Source organism: Barbus barbus, assembly GCF_936440315.1.
Source record: "Barbus barbus genome assembly, chromosome: 37".
Lineage (NCBI taxonomy): Eukaryota > Metazoa > Chordata > Actinopteri > Cypriniformes > Cyprinidae > Barbus > Barbus barbus.
This window is the reverse complement of record NC_136715.1, coordinates 27,026,609-27,051,770: the sequence shown is the minus strand read 5'-3', so window position 1 is coordinate 27,051,770 and position 25,162 is coordinate 27,026,609. Positions and strand designations below refer to the sequence as shown.

Sequence of the window (25,162 nt, the reverse complement as noted above, 5' to 3'; positions counted from 1 at the left end):
CTAAATCATTCTGCTGGTACACTTGCTTATAATCAGGCGAATGGCTTCTGTTTCTGTCCCAAACTCTGTTCAGGGAGTGTGTGAGTTTGGTGAGTTTTACTAAATCCTGCTAAAAGCTTTTTTACAGCAGCAACAAATGCACATGTACAGCTACTGTATTACTGTATTACGACAGCAGATTCAACTGACTTAACTGTAGGGGGCTCCAAAGTCACAAAAATACACAAAACTACAAACAGTTGCTTTAATTAAAGTTGCTTTAACCAAAGCAGGTAGTTTCTACTCCACATATATACATATATATATATATATATATATATATATATATATATATATATATATATGCATGTATGTATGTCAAATTAATAACTTAAAATGCTATCATTTTTGTATTGCATATGTGAACAAGGGAAAAAATAAAAACAAACAAAACAAAACAAAAACAGGCTACACATTTTGCAATATAAGTGTTAAAGGGATACCCCCCCCCCCCCCAAAAAAAAAAAAAAAAAAAAAATATATGTCATAATTTACTCACCATGGAGTTGTTCCAAACGAGAGTTTCTTTCTTCAGTTGAGCACAATAGAAGGTATTCTGAAGAATGTTGTAACAGACAGTTGCAGGTCCACTCTGACTTCAACATTAGGGTGAGTAAATGATGACAACATTTTTATTTTAGGGTGAACTATCCCTTTAGTGTCAAACATGTAATTAAATAAAATACACTAAAAAAAGATGCTCAACACTGAAGATTTCAACACCTCAATTATAACAGTAAAGGCAAACAAATAAAACATTGCAATTTATATATAAATTAAATAAAGGATAATTCATTAAAAAATAAAAATAAATAAATACACATTCAATTAAATAGTTCGTATAGCACACGATGTAAAATTATTCAAAGAGGCCCTTTTATTATTATTTATGTGTTTTTAAGTGCCATTAATGAAAATACTAAATCAACTATTCAATTTAAAATTGGATAGAAATTAACAATAAAAAATGTAGATAGAATAATTGAATAACCAATGACAGAATCCCGTTTATTCTGAAATGTACAGCTAATATCATGGATCTATTAAATAATTACCTCAGAAATTACAGTAGGTATTAAATATATAAAAAAATAACACTAGTAACAACATGCTACTTGGGGCCTTCTGTGCCAATTCTCATGGTCTAATTTTATCTTTTCACTTTCACTGTAAGAATATGTATTATTCAACTGGTCTGAGTAAGAAACGCTGTACCCAGGTATTGGCCTGGTCTCACACTTGATCCGCAGCTTGATATAGGAGCAAAAAGACTCTCTCTATATGCTTTTTTTAAATTGTAGGTTTCCGATTATGTTACAAAAATGCAAATATCAGCTAATTGTGTCTCAAGGGAGTCCTTGCCAGCATCTTTGGTGGCCTCTCTCTATGCAGCGTCCTGCTTCATTCAAGTTAAAATGACAACTGACCCTTAATTGAGGGCTGTATAGTGAGTAGGTCACTCTTTTCCATGCTACTCAGAACACTAGGGGAGCTGAGAGCTCCTGCCATCAAGCAGTTCTTCCTGGTGAGAGACCAAGCAAGTGAGTGTGGAAAAAAATAAAAACATTCCATGAGACTCATTACGCTGCATGGAGAAAGCCTTTGTAGCAGTTTGCCGCTTGAGGCTAGTCGCTCTCAAGTACTCACTATGGCACGGCAGTAATAGTGAATGAGAAACAGAGGCTTTGTCACACAAAACACAAAATTCAGTACAATAACTCTGGCAATTTATGCCAAAGTTCAATGTTTGAGTGCAATTCTAAACCCAACAGAAGAAAACTTCTACAATATTTGTATGAAAACACAAACACAGAGAGTTCATATTCAAAATGACAGCGGTACAACTAATATGCCAAAGACCCCTTACTGATTCTTTCATGATTGCATTAGTGCTGATAATCCACAAGTCACATGAATCGAAACCTTCATTTAGATGTCAAGTTAAGCACTGGGTTAGAATAAAGACCTGAGAATAATGAGTCAAAGATCTCACTTACATCCTGAGACAAATATAAAGATTAAAACAAACCATAATGAAATTAAATAATGATACTTATGCAACCAATAAATTATATTACTGTAACTTAGATCATGAAATCAAGATTTAGTACAACTCTGACAGAAAATAGCAATAAAGAATTAAACAACCAATACGACTACTCTTATATAAATATTACAACCAACTGCCCAACAAAAATAGCAGTAAATAAATGTAACTTGTTTACAAACACACAGTTGGTGTAAAGGTAAGCAGTGTGGTGTTTTGAGGAGGTGTGAGCTCTAGAGGAACTGCTGCTGGACACATGGCTCTTGTCCAGTGAGAGGAGTGGAGATCAGATCTGAGCTCTGATCTCAGCAGAAGTGAGCTGCTCACTGCCACAGTCACAACACTGTGACACCCATCAGGGATTTGCACTTTTCTTCTTTTTGTCTTTTTATTCTCTCAGACTGAAGCATCCCCTAAAGCAGGTGGTGACTGGGTGATCTGAGGAGGTTCACTGCACCCCTATACCGGTAAGTGAGGAGCGGAGTGGGTGCTCATTAGTGAGGGATGGTTTTTTTTCAGGTTTGCCTGAATTCGCACAATTACTTTGTACTGCTGCATAGCTTTGTTCTTATTCAAACCGGTAACACTTCGCGTTCAATAGCCAAAACACACAGAACGTAACGCTCGCGTTAGACGCGACGCACGACACTGGAGCGCTTGTATTATAATCGAGACGTGACGCGACAAACCGGAACGCTTTAAGTACGATTTCATTTCAATTAGCCTACATTTAGGCAGTCATTTAGAATCAGTTAAGGAACTGTTCACGCAGAACGCGTTGTTGCTCCCATAACGAGATGTAGCGCAGCAGAACGGATCAGGACGCGTGGGTCTCCAGACGAGCTTTCAAACTTTGACTTATTTTGACACGGCTGCTTGAACCGAGTAAATGCATATGGCGCTCCATCTAGTCGTATTCCAACGTGCGAACGGGCCCTAACGCATCTATGCCCGACATTTGCAATAAAATGGTTCCACTTCCAGTGCTGACACGTGCTTCAGCTACAGGTGTAATCCGTATGTTTCAGGCTGTTGGACGTCATGACAGCCGAAAAGACGATTCCCATAATAAATGGAAAAGCGGACGATTCGATGGACCCCGAAACGGCGAGCCCGAGCGCAGTGCGCAGCAATGATAAGAAGGTGGTGAACGAGAGAGGACACTGGAATAATAAGATTGAGTTTGTGCTGTCAGTGGCTGGAGAGATTATCGGCCTTGGCAACGTTTGGAGGTTCCCATATCTGTGTTACAAGAACGGCGGAGGTGAGAGATTATTCATTCATTCTCATTCAGTGACACACGTCACCTACTCCTGTCAAAGGCTGATGGAGTCCCCCCCCCCCCGCCCTTTCCTGTGAACAGGCATACTATTTATGCAGCAAATATTTAATTTTTCCACCCATGCTTTTAGATTTGCTTCTAGGTTTTGCTAGACAGCACTTTGGGTCAACTTCTGTGGTGTTAAAGAACTATAAGCACACATGACAAAAACATGGTAGTATCATTGTACTTGTTGGCTGTTGATGCGGTTGTTTTTTGAATGGGCGGCTATGAATCTGGAGATTACAAAAACATTGAATTTTAGCTGCGGCCATGTGATATATTTCTAAAGTCAAAAAGGCAACTTCCAACAGTGCAAGCGCAGTACAAGATAATTTATAGAGAGATATTAGCACTAATAAAACCACACCATCTGGGAAACATCCAACAACTAATGGAACTTCTCAAATATTTCTTGTCATGTTTTTATTTGACACTTTTATAGTAAAAAACAAAAACAAAACAAACAAAAAAAGCAGGATTTATGAGTACTGGTCACACATCTACTATTTCTTTTGGTTTATTGGGTTAGGCTATTTGGCTGTTAATCAGTTATGCATGAATTCAATAAATGTGCTTGAGAGGTATAACTTTATGTGTCTCTTTTAGGCGCTTTCTTTGTGCCTTATGTCATCTTCTTCATCTGCTGTGGAATCCCAATCTTCTTCCTGGAAACAGCGCTAGGTCAGTTCACTAGTGAAGGAGGCATCACATGTTGGCGAAAAGTCTGCCCGCTCTTTGAAGGTAAGGCCTAGGTCACTCTAGTTCATTTTAAAACCATATTTTTTCTCATGATTAAATTCCTGCTTGTTGAACTGAACATACATCAGCAGTGAATGAGAATAAAAGGGATGCAAAACTGCATGGTTTCATGGCTTTAAGTATTGGTTATGTATTCACTTACAGGCATCGGCTATGCAACCCAAGTCATCGAAGCCCACCTGAATGTTTATTATGTGGTTATATTAGCTTGGGCCATTTTCTACCTGTTCAATTGCTTTACAACAGAGCTTCCCTGGGCATCGTGTGGTCACTACTGGAACACGGGTTGGTTCATTTGAGGATTAAAGAAAGCATTTTCTAGAACTAAGTAAAACAATTTAATGCATGCATGAAAAACAGACAAAATTTGTTTAACAGAACTGTTTTAACTTTCCAGAGAACTGTGTGGATTTTAACAATGAAAGCATTGCCAACTTCACCAATCCATATGCCACATCACCAGTCATAGAGTTTTGGGAGTGAGTATGACTCTGACTGTTTATTAGCATTACATATCGCACATTCCTAGGAACATCAGTATTTGGCAGCTGGTTTAGGGCAAGTCCTAAAGAGATCAGTCTATGAATTCACCCAGAAACACTTGGATCACCAGCAGTTCACAACTACAAAAATTAATATGCACAGTAACACACTAGCTTTCCAGGCAACTTTTGGCACAGTTCATGTGCAGAGCAATCATCCACTGCTTATTATCCATGGAAATCCATAGCCTTTTTCACTGATAATTTGTCATTCTTTTTGCATTGCTGTTGTCAACAAGCATCAAAAGGGCACTTGCACAGCTAGGAATGGTATGGACACAAATTTGGCCACAGTTGGCTTGTTTTTTCCACACAGTTTCATATTCAAGGCCAAATACAGAGGAAGCAAGTCAAGTCCTAGCGGTCAGACAGTTCTCGCATGTTGCTGGCCTCAGCCTCACACACTGAGCATACGGGTCTCTAGTACTGAGAGGCACAGAAGCTGTCAGTTCTGAGGTTGAATAGTGAAGGTTTGTTCAAAGGGGGCATGGCTTAGGCAGTGGATGTCACCCAAGAACATGTCAAAGATGATAAATGGCATTGCGAGAAAGAGAATTGTGGCTTTCCCTCACAATCTCACAATTTATTGCGTCACAACCAGTCAATGTTAAACAGAACTTCAGATCACCTTAAAGTTAGGATGAATAGTTGTCCATGTGGAGTTGACTCTCCTGGAAGTCAGAAGCGCTTGGAATTTTAATGAAAATCATTGTCACGAATCATTGTTTCAGGGCCATTGTACAACTGCATCAGAAGGTGCCATGGGGTCCACATAATGTAGTCAAATTTAGAGCTAACCTTGCAGAACGTAATTGCCCGCTTGACTTGTGTTCATGTGTTACACGACTGCTGGGAAGGATATTGATTTCAGAATGTTTTCCCTTCTAGACGCCGTGTTCTCCGCATATCCTCTGGAATTGAAGAAATTGGCAGCCTTCGCTGGGAACTTGCTCTCTGTCTTGCTATAGCTTGGGTCATATGTTATTTCTGCATTTGGAAAGGTCCCAAATCTACTGGAAAGGTAAAAACAAAAGGTCCAGTGACCAGAAATGGTGGTGAATGTGTGTAGATTTTAACCAAAGATTGAGAAGCCGAGTTGGAGATGTCTCAATGAGAGACTTGCATGAATGGGGGAACTTATTGCCCTAATGTTCAGCCCAAAATCAATTGGGTGAGTGAGACGTGCATTCCGTCTTTGCAAATGATGTCATCAGGGCAACTCTGACATGTGGATCGCTCCTACAGTATGCGGCATTGTGTAGCTACAATGTGGATCCAACGATTAGAAAGGGCTCAAATGCAAACACTGTCTGCATGAAGTCTTGATTCTTTGAGGGGACAATGGCACTTTGAGACTTTAGACATAGGTTGAGTGAATGTCAGCTGTCAAAACTACCGACTCGCATATCAGACTGACAGGCATCAGAAAGGCCATTGAACAGAAGTCGCCAGCTTTCCAGAAAGCGAACGGAAACATAGGTGCATCCTCACAATAATCAAATGGTTTATTGGTAAACTCAAACCAACCTACTGTGAAATAGTGCCTTTGGAAAACAAACAGTTTGCATTATTCCTGTGTCTGGAGTGCAAAATGCAGCTCTGGCCTTCCTCTACCTTCGCCTTGTACCCACAATCCATTGCATTATGAGGGCCTGTGTATCTCTGACAATCTCTGCAACTCAGTCACTAGACTTCCTCTGGATTCTATTCTTCCAGCAGCCTTTAAGAAAGTCTAACAGACTCAATGAGCCAGAAAGAAAGTGCAAAGAAAGGAAGAGGGATGTGTGGGGAAAAATAAATGGGTTCACATTGTACAGGTCCAGGAGAAAAGCTCGGCAGCAAGGCCTATATCTCCTGAAGTGGCTTTTGTTTGGCCCTGAAGCAAGGGGAAAGAATGTTCCTTCATGGTGAGGCTTTAGCAGCCTGTCCAAGATTGATTTCTGTATTCACAAGGGGAAAGTGGAGCGTTCATGAGGAGCATGCAGAGTTCCTCCGCTCGCCTCTTTCCTTCTGTGAGGAATTATGTCTGGTGGATAGCAAACTGCTTTCTTCCTTTCCTTTGACCACTATACAGATTGCATCATTTAGGACATTTGCTAAGCTGTTCACCGCAGGTCTTTTGTGACTGTTTGTGATTCTCCCATTAGCCAGCGGTAGATTTATGGCATGGGGCTGACCTGTGAATGTGGAACTTAAATGTTTGACCAGGGAGAGTTGGGAGAAAGTCAGCGTGTGTCAAAGTCTCACGGCGAGTTTAAACATTGCCCCATTCATTGAGAAAAAACACACGCATGCCTTTGAAAGCCTAGCAGGGGATTCGCTTATTGCAATGGCCATGGTTTTTTGGATATGGATATGTAATCATTTTATGAGACTAATTGAAAAGGCCGTGAATTAGCGAGCTGGACGAGCTTTGCCGCGCTCATACTGCGAGGTGCATTTGGATTAAAGGATCTCCTTTATCAAAGCTCTCACTCTTACAGATCTCCGCTTAATGTGGTTGGTTGGTTTGTTTCACTCCACCGGATTACGTGGTTAAACAACATTAACAAAGATATGCAGTGATCTCGCATTGCAGTTCGAAGCAAACGAGAGAGAGAATGATTGATTTTGCCAAGAAAGCATTTTTAAAAGAAGAAAACCTCTCGCCACTTCGAAGTGGCGACACGTTTGTTAACCGACATGAAGAAGTGTTTGTTGTTGTTTAGTACAGTAAATTACCCAGATCAGGTTGAAATTGTATGTTTCTATGCCACACATTTTCCCACACTGCCAACACAACCCAGTTGGGCTCCTTCTAGAGGGAAACAGGGTAGAAGCTTTTGTGTCCGAACCCTGTCTTGTCCTCACATGGTCTTGACCGGGTGCCAGAGGAACAAGAACCTAGTGCCGCCCCCCAAGGGTGGTTTTGTTCACGGGACTGAAAGAGCTTCAAAATGTTGAACTCATTTCTGTGGACCGTGAATGGCTTTTGCAAAAGCATCTTAGGACCTGGAACTTGAATGTATAGCGTAGAAGAATCATGCCGTGATGTTCTAACGCTGTCGGCGTGATCGTGCTGAAGATTCGAGCCTCTGTGTCTCTTGGGAGACAAAGCTCTTACACTGGTTTGGTTGAGACTTGGTAATAATTCAAGACTGTGAACATCATGTTGACAAGTCACAACATGATGGTGGCCTGGCTATTCTATTTTTGTCTTGTTGATGTGCTGTGTTGCACTCTTGAGTGTTTTCTCCATCAAAACCTCTGGCTCGGACCTGCATCTCTTCCTCCCCCTGAGAGTAACTATTTCAATTGGCACCCAATTAAGGCTTTGGGAGAGTACCTGCTCCATCTGGCAGACCCTCAGAGCACTCCGTAACCCCTTCACATTAAGTGAGCTGCTTCATTCGCTCACTCATTCATTTGCTCCAGCCCTTTCTCTGAAAGGTATACAAGTTGCACAGCTAGACAGCTGATTTGCACAACATAGCCCATCACAATGGAGGGTAAAAAAATAATAATTTGTTCGGTCTTCAGATCGCAGACAGTTCATCTTATTAACTTCATTTTAAAGGAATTGTTCAAAACTTAAGATTCCGGGGATGCACCATACACATGGATTCAAAGCAGCTTTACAGAAAGTCATACCGTTACTGTTATGTCTGTAGTGCCTTAGTGCTTTACCACAGAGTAAGTTTTAGAGCATGCCACAGTGTGAGCACGTGCTTGAGCATTGAAAGTAATATCAATATAAAGTTGTGATGAAATAGTAGTTTCTGTTGTTTTAACCAGATCTTGATTAAACATTACGAGGTCCCTGTATTTGTATCTAAATTGCTAATTTGTCCCACATAGAGTTAGGTCCCATACTCGGGGGGGAAATGTGTATGAGTCATAAAGATTACTACAATGGTTCTTAATGGTGTTTTTCTTGTGTTTTTTTTTTTCAGCTTGACAGATGCATTCACTATAAACTGTTGTATGGAAAGGAGATGCATGATGATTCTTTAAAATTTATTTTCTATCCTACATATAAAAAAAAAATAAAAAAAATGTCATACGGGTTTAATGATACGAAATAATAAATAATAAAGATTTTTAGTTTAAACATTCCTTTTACTTTCATTTTTCTTGGTGTGAATGTACAGCGATTTCTTGCACCAATTGGTTTGGATAGATCCAGATTTGATCTAAATGTTTATATGCAGTATGCCGCTGCAACTACTTTGACCTTTATTTATGTCCATGGAAACTAAGCCTTGTTTTTCCCTCTGCAGGTGGTGTATGTCACTGCAACCTTTCCTTATTTCATGCTGTTGATCCTTCTTCTTCGAGGAATCACGCTGCCAGGAGCTGCTAACGGAATTAAGTTCTACCTGTATCCTGACATCTCTCGTCTGTCAGACCCTCAGGTACGAACAGTTTTATCCAGTGTCACTGTACTTCTTAAAGATTTAACACCCAGCTGTTTTTTTATAGCTACAGTAGATCAACTGTATCCTCCTACAGTTAAGTGAGTGGAATTTGCTGTTGTAAATATACTACTGTTGTATTAAAGTAGCTCATTAAACTTACACACTCCCAGAACTACGATGGCGTTTTAGCGCCACGTTAAAAAATGAAAAAAAAAAGAGATTACGAGATTAAAGTCATAATATTTTGAGAATACTAGATTTTATTAATTAATACCCGTAATTTCGATTTTAATTTCAAAATATTTCGACTTTATTCTCATAATATTTTGACATTATTCTCAAAATATTATGACTTTAATCTCGCAATTTTAGATTTAAAGATTTTTAACGTGGCACTAAAACGCTGTCGTACAGAACAGACGTCTGTGAAAAATAAATAAATAAAAATAAAAAACAGCAAGCCTGATCTGATTAGGAGTCAGTGTACAGTTGCTTTAAATAACATTTTTAAGGCATTTTCATCATGCCTTCAACATCTTCAACAAGGTATGCACACCTCGAACTAGAAACTAAATTTAAGTGTAATGCCTTAACCACCAGTTTTAAAATCAAATACCTGAAAAATTGTGTTTCTTTAGATGGGAATCACAGTTTCATATTGAAATTTCGATGTCATCGCAAAAAGCTGTAATTTAATTAAATAAGTATAGGCTATTGTCTGTTGCATTGTGTGTTTCGGAACAAAGATGCGTAAAATGTTTGCATCAAATGTACTTTTCACATTGATATAATCACCCACATTTGAAGATTACACAATGAGAATTGTTTGTAAACCTGTTGTCACAGAAAATTAAAGGTCTCCCTGTAGTTTTCTGGCAAAACAAAAGCTTGCATGCAGACTTTGTGCTCAGTTATTATCCAGTGTAGTAGGTTATAGAGCATAATTTTTGCTTTACTTGATGCGTTTATGACAGAGAAATTCAGTCTGTAAAAATTTAATTTACCTTAATGTATGACAGTGAAACCAGCGTTGGATAGATTTGGTACAGCTGGAGATATAAGTAACACAAGCATGAATCTTTAAAATAGATTTACTATTTTATGATTTGCACTTAAATTACTTATGCTATTGTCATTCCAAAGCAGAATGACTGTCTTTCTTCTGTGGAACACAAAAGGTGAAAATTTGAAGACTTAAGGCCCATTCTTACCATAATGAAACTTTATGACATTTTTAAAATGGCTAAAACTCTATGGCCCGGTTTCACAGACAGGGGATAGGCTAAGCCAGGATTAGGCCATAGTTCAATTAGGACATTTAAGTAATTTTTATAAACATGCTTAGAAATAAAAAACATTACTGGGGTGCATCTTGAGACAAAACAAAGGCAATGATATATTTTAAAATCAATCAGTACAAGTTTATTCTTATTATGCAATGAACACATGTGAACAATTTCATAAACTCTGGATTTTCTTTAAGCCCTGACTTTCCGAGCTAATTAATCATAAACATTAATCATTGTCCCAGACAACACTAATAATTTATCCTGGTTTATAAGGTGACAGGCATGTATAACCAAACTTCATTTCTCAAACTGCTTTTCATTTTGCTGCATTAGAGCTAATAAACAAATACATTAAAAATACAATTATTGGCAAAAATAGCATAAGCTCGAGCTCGATGTGCAAGTGGAGATCTGTTATTCAGAATAAATAAATACCTAAATTAATTTAAAATTTGATCTCCTGAGTGATTATTTGAAGTTGTTAGACTGAGAAAATGCTTGCTGCTTTTCAAGATCCTGATTTGACTAACTGTCTTATTAAGCTGTCATGTAGATGCAGTTCTCCCTGCAAAAAGCTTAGACTCTTTTCTCAGCTGTGACACTATTTGCTGATCCTCTTGAATGTGTCATGAGTCTGGGTCTGGCACTTCTCCCTGTCGCCACAGGAGGCCGCCATCTCCCGTCCTCCTGGACTCATTTCCCATAACCAAATACACCTGCCACCTCACTCACACCTGCCACATCATTGTTACACTCACGACACCCGCAGCTGTTCCCCATTGCCGCAGACTATTTAGTCTCCCCTCTCCCACCACTCTGCCTGGTTGCGTTATTTGATATTTGTTATCTGATGTGTTTTGTTTCTAGTGTCTGCTCGGATCTGGGATACATGCACTGTATTGCCGTTTTGTATCCCAGTCTGTTTCTGTTTTGTTTTTGTGCCGTGTTGGCCTTTTTGTTTCAATTAAAGAGCACCTTCCCTGCACTTGGACCCTGACTCCGTCTTTTCGCGGCGCTTCTTCGTCGTTCCGTGACAGCAGGGAGGTTGCTCAACATCCGCCAGGGAGACCGGAGCATGGAGGAGTATGCCAGGGACTTCATTGGAGTGGCTCGGCGGGCGGCTATGGATAAGACCTGCCTCATAGTCTTCTTTTACGGAGGCCTGGCCGAGCCCTTCAAGTCCCTGGTGCCATACTGGGACCCCGAGGAGTCGCTGGAGGACTACATCGACCTGGCTCAGCAGGTGAGCGGCTCAGCCTTCAGGGTGGAGTTAGCTGCGGAGCCCGTTCACAGTTCTCCTGAGGCGGCGATCTGGGGGGCGGCGGAGGCCGCGCCCAGTGCCTCGCGCCTGCTTCCGGAGCATCCTGGGCTGATGCGCAGCGTGCGGGAACCCCCGCTGATGTCGGTGCGAGCGGCGTTGACCGCTCACGAAGCTCCCGAGGTCGATGGTGACCGCTCGCGTTCCTCCCGAGACAGCCGTGCTCGCTCACGTTCCTCCCGAGACAGCCGTGCTCGCTCACGTTCCTCCCGAGACAGCCGTGCTCGCTCACGTTCCTCCCGAGACAGCCGTGCTCGCTCACGAAGCTCCCGAGACAGCCGTGCTCGCTCACGAAGCTCCCGAGACAGCCGTGCTCGCTCACGTTCCTCCCGAGACAGCCGTGCTCGCTCACGAAGCTCCCGAGACAGCGGTGTTCGCTCACGTTCCTCCTGAGACAGCTGTGCTCGCTCACGAAGCTCCCGAGACAGCTGTGCTCGCTCACGTTCCTCCCGAGACAGCTATGCTCGCTCATGTTCCTCCCGAGACAGCTGTGCTCGCTCACAAAGTTCCCGAGATGGCGGCAGTGTCCGCTGATGTTCCCCACCCTGATGTGCCCCCCCGAAGCGGTGGAGCCCACCATTGCCCGCTGCAGGGTGGCAGCTCCACACACACCGCTGTGGTGGCCGCTGATTCTGCCCTGGGTCTCCATCCCGCCGGCACTGCCTCAGGCCCCAGGTCCCCCTCCGCTACACGGGCCTGGCCCGCCATCCCTCCCCCTGTTCCACCTCCCTCCGGACTTTTGGGGTTTTTGGTGGAACGTCTGGAAGCCTTTCCTTAAGGGAGGGGTCATGTCATGAGTCCGGGTCTGGCACTTCTCCCTGTCGCCACAGGAGGCCGCCATCTCCCGTCCTCCTGGACTCATTTCCCATAACCAAATACACCTGCCACCTCACTCACACCTGCCGCATCATTATTACACACGACACCCGCAGCTGTTCCCCATTGCCACAGACTATTTAGTCTCCCCTCTCCCACCACTCTACCTGGTTGCGTTATTTGATATTTGTTATCTGATGTGTTTTGTTTCTAGTGTCTGCTCGGATCTGGGATACATGCACTGTGTTGCCGTTTTGTATCCCAGTCCGTTTCTGTTTTGTTTTTGTGCCGTGTTGGCCTTTTTGTTTCAATTAAAGAGCACCTTCCCTGCACTTGGACCCTGACTCCGTCTTTTCGCGGCGCTTCTTCGCCATTCTGTGACAGAATGACTGTGAAAATTTGTCTTGTATTTGAGCTGAAAGGTTTGTTTTACTGCTGAAGGTGAATTGAATTGTCCCAGTCGATTGTTCACTTTTTTCTTACATATCTAGAATGAGTTTTACCAAACTTACAAAGAAATCAAAGATAACCACAACATCTACTACTTAAACCTTTAGGTCACAAATATGTTATCATGGAAAATAGAAAAAATAAATAATTACTCAAAACGAAACAAGTGTTGTCCATCAAAAAGGGATTTAGAATGACATAAAAAAAGTTTGTTTTCCAAATCTAAATGAATTGATGTACTACAAGAAAGCAGTGCCAAGTCTTCCAGGAAGCAGGGAGCTCTCAGGCCTTTTGGTGGGATTACTGGATGCCCATGCATGGCTAAACCTCAGACGTGGAGATCAGTGTGTCATGCTCCACAGTTCCATCATCCCAGTGAACAGAAACCAGGACTGAAGGAATGTATGTGAAGTAGCATCGATAGCCTGTGAGAGCGAGCGACATAAAGGAAACGCGAGAAAGAGAAAGGGTGATAAAGGGTGCTGTTTGGCGATGGGGGTGCCTCCGACACCAATGTTTAATTAGCTTTCATGCCACACAATAGGAGTTCTGTTCACATTCTCTATGCTCCGTTGTTTTATTCACCATCTTCCTTTAAAATCTCACCACGCAATTCAGTTTTCTGTGCCAGAGAGTTTCCACTGATGTTTAAAACTGCATGTTTATAGAACGGAAAACTATAAAAGTATATCCGATTTGGACAAAATCAACTTCTAGTGTTTGGTGTTTTCCTGTGGTAATGTGGAGGACTTCGTGAAATGTAGTCATCAGAAACATATATCATCATCTTTTTTTTCTGTTAGCCATATCACAAGATTGTTTTCTAACAGTCTACAATTACAATTATGCATTATGCAATGAAGTTAACTGCAAGGAAATATGAGCTTCAGATCCCACATTTTATATTTGACATCAAGTTACAATCGAGCACTGCACCAAAAGTGTTTAAAACAACCATTGAAACCACTTAAAAAATAAAAAATCAAACATTGAAGTTTACTAATATTGCCTAAACTTCATAGACCCAACAGTATTGCACTCAGCATGTTCATTTCGCCATCTGAGCGATTTGGCTTTGTTCTAAGTGAGAGATGAATTTGCTCCAAAATGCCATGGACGCACAGCCTTTGATTGTAAAAAAAAAAAATTTTTTAAATACTTCCTTGTTTTTAAGTCATTAACTAATAACTATGATTAAGTGGTTAGCTGTATTTTATTAATTGCATTTCGCACTGAATTTTCCCTCATTGACAACAGTGTTCAAATCACATTGAACAACATGTTTTTTGGATGATTTTAAAATCAGTAACACATTTTAACTGACAACCAGAGACGAGTTTTCAATCAAAATGTTTCTTTAGGATACACTTCATGGCTAAAACGAGAAAACAAACCTCCAAATTAGCCACAACATCAATAAGCAGCTTTTAAAGAATGTAGCGCCGTGTCCGAGTAAAGCCAAACCAGAGCATTCGCACCGGCCGAATGTTAAACAGAAAAGATGTAAATGACCATCCCCATAGAATGGATGTTCTTGGAGGGAAGTTGCTCTGTGTATGTGAGGTCAGAAGGGTTACCCTGGTTACCCGCTGGAGGAAGCAAATACTGTGTTGTCAATTGTTTTCCCAGTAAAGGAGATTAGTGGCTCAATGGTTATGTGAAAGCATTTTAAAGAGGTGCTGGCTTGCTTCTCTTCCACTGACTCACATGGATCCCCTATGGCCACATTTTTACACACAGCCTCTATGGGGCAGAATAACTCTATTCAGAGAGTTCGAGCTCTTCAAGATCATTTTAGCCAGTTGCAAGTGAGAGAATCTTGCATCAGAATCGGTTTTCCAAGACAGTGGTTGTTCTCGAAAGTTAATAGCTGGGTTTCCATCCAAAGTTGCGAATTTAACTTGTGCGTAAAATTAGAATGTCACATAAAACATTTGCGAATAAGCACCATTTCCATTCAACGAGTCAAAGAGAACAGAATCGTCACTTCCTGATAAACTGACGCTAAATATCACAAATAAAAGTGGGAGAGCGATCTGACAGAGGATTGCTTTCGTGGATGTTTGGGAATGTAGTTGTGTAAAGGTCTCTGCACACTGAGTCCGAAATTTTCGCATGCGTTTTTTCGCATTCGCAATCTTAAAAATTCGTCACGCACAGAGACCTTGCACACTGAGTCCGATGCGTTTTAATTAATCCGTTGCGAAAAAAATCGCAAAACTATACAAAATGTCTTTAAGTAGTGAGGATGATTTTGTTGTCCTCTCTCTTTTTAAAAAAAGAAAAAGAAAAAGGAAATATTGGGTCCATCCAATCCTTAAATTGCGCAGAGAGGAAGGTTCCACCTCCTTATCAAAAAGCTGCGGGATTATCTCGAGAGATTCAAAGTTTATTTCAGGATGTCAATGCCTCAGTTTGATACTTTGCTAGTGATACTGAATCCACATAATAAAAAGACCACCAATTTCCGTGAACCAATTTATCCTGAACAGAGACTGTCTGAGGTATAGAGACACACACACACAGACACACACACACACACACACACACACACACCGAACTGCGGCATCGGAAAGGTGCGCGCCAGGCATAAAAAATAGGCTACAGCAGTTCTTTATATTTTGTATTCCGCAATTTGTTTGTCATAAAGTGTGCTGTGCTGCAAGACAAAGTGTATTAATTTGTCTGACACTATTTTGGATTTTGGCTTTCGCTTGTACGGTGGCTCTGAATTGTCAAAACACCTTCTCAAAGCATCTCAAAATGCTTTATACGGATGCGAATAACGCAAAAAATCGAACCCGATCCGAATTTTTTTTTGACGGACGAAAATTTCGGAGGCAGTGTGCAAACGTGATTGACAAAACGTGAGGTCGTATTTATTTTTCAACGTGCGAAAATTTCGGACGAAAAATTCGGACTCAGTGTGCAATGGCCTTAACAGTTCTGGAAGGCAGTTATACAGTCGTGTAAGACAATTATACAGAAATACTTTGATGACAGACTTTGCTCGGGCATTTCAGAATGACCATAACAACATGTCAGATGCTGTGCAACAACTTTGGCTCACTGGTTAGTCAGGTTATACCATCCCATTGTGCAAAGTCACGTGACTTTTATGATGCATATGGAGGAATTTATTCGGCAAATGAGACAAATTTTTTCGTCTCCCATTATTTGCATGACCCCTTTTTTTTGCACAAGAAAAAAAAAAACACCTCAACCTTTTTTTGCGAATTAAGTGATTTTTTTTTTGCCATTTCCATCGCTCGCCTCTGTTGCGATACTTCAAAAGGTGCATTAAAACAGGGTGATGGAAACATATCTAGTGACTGCTGTGTGCATTGATGTAGACGGGAGTGTGAAGCTTCCTGCTGCCCATGTAAACCAAAATTAAATGTCCTAAATCTAACTTTGGTTTTATGCTGTTCCAGAGATAACATTACAATGCTTATCTTGTGTTCTAAAGGAAGAGTTTAGCCAAAACAACTGCTGAAACACCAAGACCAGTCACATATGGAGTGACTATCATTGATCATCTCTTAACAAGGTCACATATTAAGATCTGGATAGAATAGATGGTTCTCAGTTCTCGTAGTCAACATGCTGGATGCTGGAGAAAATAGGCAGGAATAAAGTTCTGAGTGATTTTGAAAAGGGCCAAATTATGTCCCTTGTGTCATCAGTGTTGCAAAATTACCAACAGTGGTCCGAGGACGGACAAACCACTACTGTGGCATAAGTCACATGAAATGTTGCTGTTGGCTATGATAAAAAAAGTGTCGGAACACACAGTGCATCATCGCACTCTGGTGCATATGAGGTTGCGTAGCTGCAGACAAATCAGAGCGCCTGTGATGACTTCTGTCCACTGTCGAAAGCAGTAAGAACAAGGTTGTCTGGTCCAATGATGAGTCCATCTGGATGCACTTTGGAATGATGACAAGCTGATGGAGGCAGTCTGCTGCTCTGGGCAAGGCTCGGTCATTCATGTGAACATACGTTTAACATGTGCTACCTACCTAAACATTGTTCCAGACCACGTACATTCTGATGCACTGTGTTGCGACACTTTTTTATCAAAATCCACAGCCATATCACCCCGTAGCCCAAGACTTGCCCACTGAAGCTAAGCAGGGTTGAGCCTGGTCAGTACCTGGATGGGAGACCTCCTGGGAAAACTAGGTTGCTGTTGGAAGAGGTGTTAGTGAGGCCAGCAGGGGGTGCTCACCCTGCGGTCTGTGTGGGTCCTAATGCCCCAGTATAGTGACGGGGACACTATACTGTCAAAAAGCACCGTCTTTCGGATGAGACGTTAAACCGAGGTCCTGACTCTCTGTGGTCATTAAAAATCCCAGGATGTCTTTCGAAAGAGTAGAGGTGTGACCTCGGCATCCTGGCCAAATTTCCCCATTGGTCTCTGACCATCATGGCCTCCTAATCATCCCCTTACATTGATTGGCTTCATCACTGTCTCCTCTCCACCAGTAAGATGGTGTGTGGTGGGCGTTCTGGCGCACTATGGCTGCCGTCGCATCACACCACCCCTCACAATGTAGAGCGCTTTGAGTGCTTAGAAAAGCAGAAAAGCGCTATATAAATGTAATGAATTATTATTATTATTATCCTTCATGACAGCGGTGTTCCCTGGTGGAAGTCGCCTCTTTCAGCAGGATATCTTGGGCTTCAAATTCCCTAGATCTCAATCTGATTGGTCATGTATGTGATGTGCTGGACCAGTTTGATCCATGGCAGCTCCACCTCACAACCTACAGGACTTGAAGGATCTGCTGCTGATGTCTTGGTGCCAGATACCACAGGACACCTTCAGGGGTCTTGTAGATTCCATGCCTTGGCAGGTCGGTGCTGTTTTTGCAGCATGCGAAGGATCAACAGCATGTTAAGCCATGCACACACTGTACGATTTTGGTCACGATTTGGCCGTCTGAGACAAATTTGGCAAATCCTAAAAGATTCCTCTGATCCAAGGCTAAAATCTGTTGTCTTCAATCACTAGTTTTACATGTTCACCAACAGCCAATGAATGACCGCTGCAATCACATTTGACCTTTTACGAAACATTTTACGAAAATCTGTCAGTGCCAGAAGGTTTGGCGCAAAGTCCTGCAGTGTGAATTATCCTACAACAAACATCTAATGGTCTTCGTTTTTCAAGACAAGCCATGATCAGAATTAATGCTAGATTTCTGCTTATGGAATTCCTATATGTAGCCTTTGCTATGATAAAGCCTTTGCAGTTGCACCGCTGCTTTTATGTGGGTGTTTGCTGCTTACACTGCTTACATCTGGAGACTTTTCATGATAGCCAAAATTTTAGCCCTGCGTGCAATGCAGCTCGCAGTCACTGAACATGTATGGGTTGATAATGTAAAACTCCAGACAAGTTTTCTTGCGCGCACCTGTTTTTAACATGTCTTGATTGTCCTACCATCTGATATTAATGTAATGACTCCTTATTCTGTAGTGATTCACTGCCATTATATGGACAAATGCAAGCAATATTTTTTCTTTTCTAGAGTAATTTTTTCTTTTGTGTATGACATGTACTGTAATTACCTATCTGCTCCAGTTGAAAGGGTTACAATGAAAAATACAAAAAGTAAAATGATGGGTGGTAAGTGTCAGAAAGAACTGAGAATTGATGATTAATGAACCGACGATTAATATGTGACCACATCTTCTCACTTCTCAAAATAAATGACAACTAGAGCATGTCTTACAATCGCATGGCAGCACCAGTATAATGAATGACAGCAGTTCTGGTTGGGTTATTAATTAGTGATTGTTGCAGGTGTGGGTGGATGCAGGCACTCAGATCTTCTTCTCATATGCTATATGTCTGGGCTGTCTTACGGCTCTCGGCAGTTACAACAGCTACAACAACAACTGCTACAGGTGAGAGTCCAGTCAAGTGATAAGTTTACAGTGCCTATACAACCTCCTGGAACTTTTACTGTGTTTATTTTGAACAACATATTTTACTGTGTTTATTTTGAACAACATTTTCTGTTTTAGTCAACAGAAAATGTTCTTTCATGTCAAAGTGAAATACATTTATACAGCTGCTACTAGAATTTCCAAGTGTGTATTTAGCAGAAGCACCACTGGCAGCATGGTTTGCACCTTTATCAGCATCTCTCAGCTTTGCTCTCATCATTGCAGTGATTCTCCACTCTTTGCAAAACTGTTCAAACCCAGTCAGGTCATATGGAGATTGAGCGTGGACAAATGTTTACTTGTCCACCCATAAATTGGACTGAGATCAGGACTTTTGATTTTGCTCTCATCAGACGATAGAAACCTTTCCACATGTCCTCTGGCATGTTGTTGCTGAAATATGACATATTTAATGTTGGCTTCACTTTGCCACTTTCTCATAAAGCTGGCAACTGTCTCTCCAGTCTCTGCCACCATATCCTTAATTGGTTTTCTGGAAGTTTCCCTTGCCAGTGTCTTTCAATTATTCATTTGTTTTTCTTGGAAATCTTCTTGTCTCCATCCTGTGTCTTTTTTGTTTGTTTTTTTCGTGGTGCAAGTGACAGAAGACTGACTTACCAGATGGTGGACATTCTATTTTCCAGAGACGTGTTTATATAACATTTAATTCAAAAACATATGCAATTCACAGATTTGTTGTATATTACAAAAATATATAGCTTAACAAGGATGAATACTTATGGAATCAATTTTTTTTTATTTAAATTTTATTATCATTTTAGATCACTTTGACATGAACAAGTCTTTTTCTGTTGATCAATGGCAAAAATTGAAGTCCACTGTGATTCAGTGCTGAAAGTCAAAAGAGGGATGAACACATATGTATTGGTTCAGTGGATGTGAAGTGCTGTGCGTTGTCTTTGCAGGGACTGCATCATGCTGTGCTGTCTGAACAGTGGCACAAGTTTTGTGGCAGGATTTGCCATCTTCTCTGTCTTGGGCTTCATGGCATATGAGCAGAATGTGCCAATAGAGGCAGTGGCAGAGTCAGGTGAGTGTGAATTTGTGAGCTAAATCTGTTGAAACCTTTCTTTGGGAACAGTTTGCAAATTTGCAAATTGGGTTGATCTATAGTAATTCTAATTACTTTAGCTCATTTCTATAGAAAAGTAATATGTGTGAGAGTGAGAGGTTTTTTTTGTATTTATTTGAGATACAGTAACCTACGGTGAGATGTCTTGAGTGTGGTGTGTTTGGACTCGTGCAATTTAAAGCACTTCTCAGAAAAGTTTTTTATTGTATGACTTATTCAACAATTCAGCATTACTTATTTACTACAGTAGAGTAAGAATGATTGTAAAAGTGACTGAAATACACTTTGAAGGGTTTTATAAATTATCTGACTTTATATAAATATGTCTGGGAATTCAGTTGCTTAGAGCATTGGTTCTGAAACCTGTTCCAGTACAATATGTGACCCTGGACCACAAAACCAGTCTTAAGTCGCTGGGATATTTTTGTAGCAATAGCCAAAAATACATTGTATGGGTCAAAATTATTGTTTTTTTTAGGCCAAAAAACATTAGGACATTAAGTAAAGATCATGTTCCATGAAGATATTTTGTAAATTTCCTACCGTAAATATATCAAAACTTTTTTGATTTGTAATATTCATTGCTAAACACTTCATTTGGACAATTTTAATGGTGATTTTCTCAGTATTTTGATTTTTATCCACCCTCAGATTCCAGATTTTCAAATAGTTGTATCTCGGCCAAATATTGTCCTATCATAACAAACCATACATCAATGGAATCTTATTTATTTAGCTTTCAGATGATGTATAAATCTCAATTTCAACAAATTCACCCTTATGACTGGTTTTGTGGTCCAGGGTCACATATAGAAAAACAATATAGTAAAACAAATGTTCAGTCACTACGTTCTCAAAAAGTGATTCATAAACATTATTTAAAGAGTTTTACTAAAGCTCTACTATTGGCATTTTTCTGCACTCAATATTATCTGATGAACAGTAGTTCTAAGCTGATATTCTAGTACATTATTCTAGTGTTACGGCACAGTGATCTCTGCTCTTGGCTTGCTGCTTTTGGACAGGTGTCTCTGTACAGCAAAACCAGAGCCAAGCCACATGGCATGGTTAGACTATTTCACCAGGACCGTCACTGAGACCGCTTTTGCCAATCTAATGCATGCTCTCTTAGTACCCAACCAAAAGCAACTATGGTTGCATGTTCCGTTGTTACAAATAGAGTTCAGTGGAACTTGTGGCCTGAGTTAGTTAATGATGCTTTTGGAAAACGCACCCCAGAACACAAGGCCATCACCATGTCTTGAACATTGCAGGGGACCAATAAACATACATACATACTAGTGCTGTCAAACGATTAATCACATCCAAAATAAAGTTTTTGTTTACATAATATATGTGTGTATGCTGTGTATATTAATTATGTATATATAAAGACAAACACATGCATGTATATATTTAAGAAAAATATGTTATGTTTATATATTAAATATATTTATTTATATATAAAATATAAGAATATAAATATATAAATGTATATACAGTGGGGGGAAATATTTTTTTGATCCCCTGCTGATTTGGTTCGTTTGCACACTGACAAAGAAATTATCAGTCTATAATTTTAATGGTAGGTTTATTGGAACAGTGAGAGACAATAACAACAACAACAAACAAAACAAAAAAAATCCAGAAAAACGCATTTAAAAAAAGTTATAAATTGATTTGATTTGCAATGAGTCTAATAAGTATTTGATCGCCTATCAATCAGCAAGATTTCTAGCTCCCAGGTGTCTTTTATACAGGTAAGAAGCTGAGATTAGGAGCACTCTCTTAAAGGGAGTCTCAGCTTGTTACCTGTATAAAAGACACCTGTCCACAGAAGCAATAAATCAATCAGATTCCCAACTCTCCACCATGGCCAAAACCAAAGAGCTGTCCAAGGATATCAGGGACAAGATTGTAGACCTGCACAAGTCTGGAATGGGCTACAAGACCATCGCCAAGCAGCTTGGTGAGAAGGTGACAACAGTTGGTGCGATTATTCGCAAATGGAAGAAACACAAAATAACTGTCAATTTCCCTCGGTCTGGGGCTCCATGGGGCTCACCTCGTGGAGTTTCAATGATCATGAGAACGGGGAGGAATCAGCCTAGAACTACACGGGAGGATCTTGTCAATGATCTCAAAGCAGCTGGGACCATAGTCACCAAGAAAACAATTGGTAACACTACGCCGTGAAGAACTGAAATCCTGCAACGCCTGCAAGGTCCCCCTACTCAAGAAAGCACATTTTCAGGCCCGTCTGAAGTTTACCAATGATTCAGAGGAGAACTGGGTGAAAGTGTTGTGGTCAGATGAGACCAAAATCCAGCTCTTTGGCATCAACTCAACTCTCTGTGTTTGGAGGAGGAGGAATGCTGCCTATGACCCCAAGAACACCATCCCCACCGTCAAACATGGAGGTGGAAACATTATGCTTTGGGGATGTTTTTCTGCTAAGGGGACTGGACGACTGCACCGCATCAAAGGGACGATGGACGGGGCCATGTACTGTCAGGACCAGAGCATTGAAAATGGGAGGTGGATGGGTATTCCAGCATGACAAAGACCCAAAACACACGGCCAAAGCAACAAAGGAGTGGCTCAGGAAGAAGCACATTAAGGTCCTGGAGTGGCCTAGCCAGTCTCCAGACCTTAATCCCATAGAAAATCTGTGGAGGGAGTTGAAGGTTCGAGTTGCCAAACGTCAGCCTCAAAACCATAATGACTTGGAGAGGATCTGCAAAGAGGAGTGGGACAAAATCCCTCCTGAGATGTGTGCAAACCTGGTGGCCAACTACAAGAAACGTCTGACCTCTGTGATTGCCAACAAGGGTTTTGCCACCAAGTACTAAGTCATGTTTTGCGAAGGGGTCAAATACTTATCTGACTCATTAAAATGCAAAACAGTTTATAACTTTTTTGAAATGCATTTTTCTGGATTCTGTCTCTCACTGTTCAAATAAATCAACCATTAAAATTATAGACTGATCATTTCTTTGTCAGTGGGCAAACGCACAAAATATTTTTTTCCCCCACTGTACATGTAAATATTTTCAAAATATATACTGTATGTGTGAATTTGTATATACATAATAAATATACACAGTACAGTACACACACACACACACACACACACACACACACACACACACACACACACACACATATATATATATATATATATATATATATATATATAGTGCTGTCAATCGATTAAAAAATTTAATCGCGTTAATCACAGATTAATCACTGTTCATCGCAAATTTAAGATACTAGGATTTACTTGTAAATGTGTTGAAATAAAGGAATGCATGACAAACTAGTTTAAGGAAACAGAACCTTTCACATCTCTGCAAAGTATGAGACATAATGCTTATTATTCTTTTATTTTTATTCAGCCGTTATCAGCCTTTATACTGGCAATAAAACGTTTACCAAGCCACATATTGCTTCAATCCCAGTACACATTTACCCAACTATTATCGAAAGTATTTCTAAATAAATACAACAAAACATTTTCCTTGCGACCTTAAATGAAGTATTATGACAAAATGCATTATGAAGAAGAATCATCACGCTACATAAGACAATTTATGAGATTAATAGTACACTTTAACTCAGAACTCACTTTAAACCATCATCGAGTGTTTCTAATAACTTCCTTTTGTGATCACATGTGTACACATACACATACACATACACTTTGGGCGGCCGCAGTACATTATAAAAGTAGCCCAAAAAAACGCAACCCACGGCTCTGTAATATTTCCCGCAACTGTATTTTCAAAATAGCCCAATTGTGCGGGAAAAGCGTGACCCTGGCAAGACTGGTACGCTGTACCCTTATCACATATGAGTATACCTCTCTCTCTCTGTATTGAGATAGAGAGGTATTGAAAATGATTGAAAATTACTAAAATCACATACAATTTAGGATGGATAGTGTGCACATTGGGACGCAGCCACTAATTACCTTCCGCGCTGCGATGAATTCAAGAAGTTGGGGTCAAACCTTATCAAACGATTAATTTGTGTTAAAAAAATATTAATGAATGCGATTAATCTAAAAAAAATTACGCCTTAATATTTTTTTTACGCAAATAATAATATTAATATAATAATATAATAAAATAATTATATTTAACTTTGACAGCCCTAATATATTTCCAAGATGGCGCCGCTGATGGAAGCTATTGTGCGTTGCTCTCCAGTGTTTTTACTGTTTTTGTTTGTTTTTCCTGTTTTTTGTTTTTCAAATACGATCAGTTTTACCAGGGATGACCTGCTGAACATTCGGCAGAACACACCACAAAATCTTTTACCGGATTTCGATTTTTCGGATGTTTTGCTGGACATTGTAGTTGGCTGAGCCGTAGCTCTGGTCAAACGCTACAGGAGGCGCAGGCGGGGGAAGCGAGCCAGAGCGCTCGTAAAGCTTCGTCAGCGCGGATTTCGAAAGACGTAGCCTAGCATCCATCTGGCGAATCTCCACTCTCTACCCAACAAAACGGACAAACTCCTTCTGCTCTCCCGGACAAACAAGGATTTTTCTAACTCTGCTGCTCTGTGTTTCACGGAAACCTGGCTAAATGGCGACATACCGGACAGCGTACTACATCTGCCTAATTACCAGCTGATCAGAGCAGATTGGGACACGGAATCAATGGAGAAATCGCGCGGCGGCGGGACGTGCTTTTACATCAATGAGAGGTGGTGTACAGATGTAACTGTGTTAAAGAAGTTGTGCTGTTCAGATCTAGAAACGCTCTTCATTAACTGCAAGCCGTTCTATTCGCCGCGGGAGTTCTGCTCGTTCATTCTCGTGAGTGTCTACATTCCACCGCAAGCGCACGTGAGCACAGCTTTACAGAAACTCACTGATCTGATCACAGAGAGTGAGCAAAAACACCAAGACTCTGTTTTAATCATTCTCGGGGACTTTAATAAAGCAAATCTCTCCCGTGAACTGCCAAAATACAGACAGCACATCACATGTCCCACCAGGGCCAGTAATATATTGGATCACTGTTACACAACAATAAAGGACGCATATCACTTGGTTCCACGAGCAGCTTTAGGACTCTCTGATCACTGTTTGGTTCATCTTATTCCGACCTACAGGGAGAAACT

General features: G+C 40.6%; 1 protein-coding gene across 1 annotated transcript in view; it reads left to right on the top strand.

The window, feature by feature from the left end:
• Window positions 1–2,358: 2,358 nt before the first annotated feature.
• The window catches only part of LOC306856708 (sodium- and chloride-dependent GABA transporter 3-like), a 42,778-nt gene continuing 19,974 nt past the window's right edge, over window positions 2,359–25,162 (top strand). Inside the window, exons 1-9 of the mRNA XM_079396121.1 lie at window positions 2,359–2,553; window positions 3,115–3,350; window positions 4,017–4,151; window positions 4,314–4,454; window positions 4,567–4,648; window positions 5,600–5,732; window positions 8,971–9,105; window positions 18,794–18,897; window positions 19,866–19,990. Coding sequence (XP_079252247.1) covers window positions 3,128–3,350; window positions 4,017–4,151; window positions 4,314–4,454; window positions 4,567–4,648; window positions 5,600–5,732; window positions 8,971–9,105; window positions 18,794–18,897; window positions 19,866–19,990 — 1,078 coding nt within the window. The 5' untranslated portion in view covers window positions 2,359–2,553; window positions 3,115–3,127. The remainder of the gene's footprint in view (window positions 2,554–3,114; window positions 3,351–4,016; window positions 4,152–4,313; window positions 4,455–4,566; window positions 4,649–5,599; window positions 5,733–8,970; window positions 9,106–18,793; window positions 18,898–19,865; window positions 19,991–25,162) is intronic.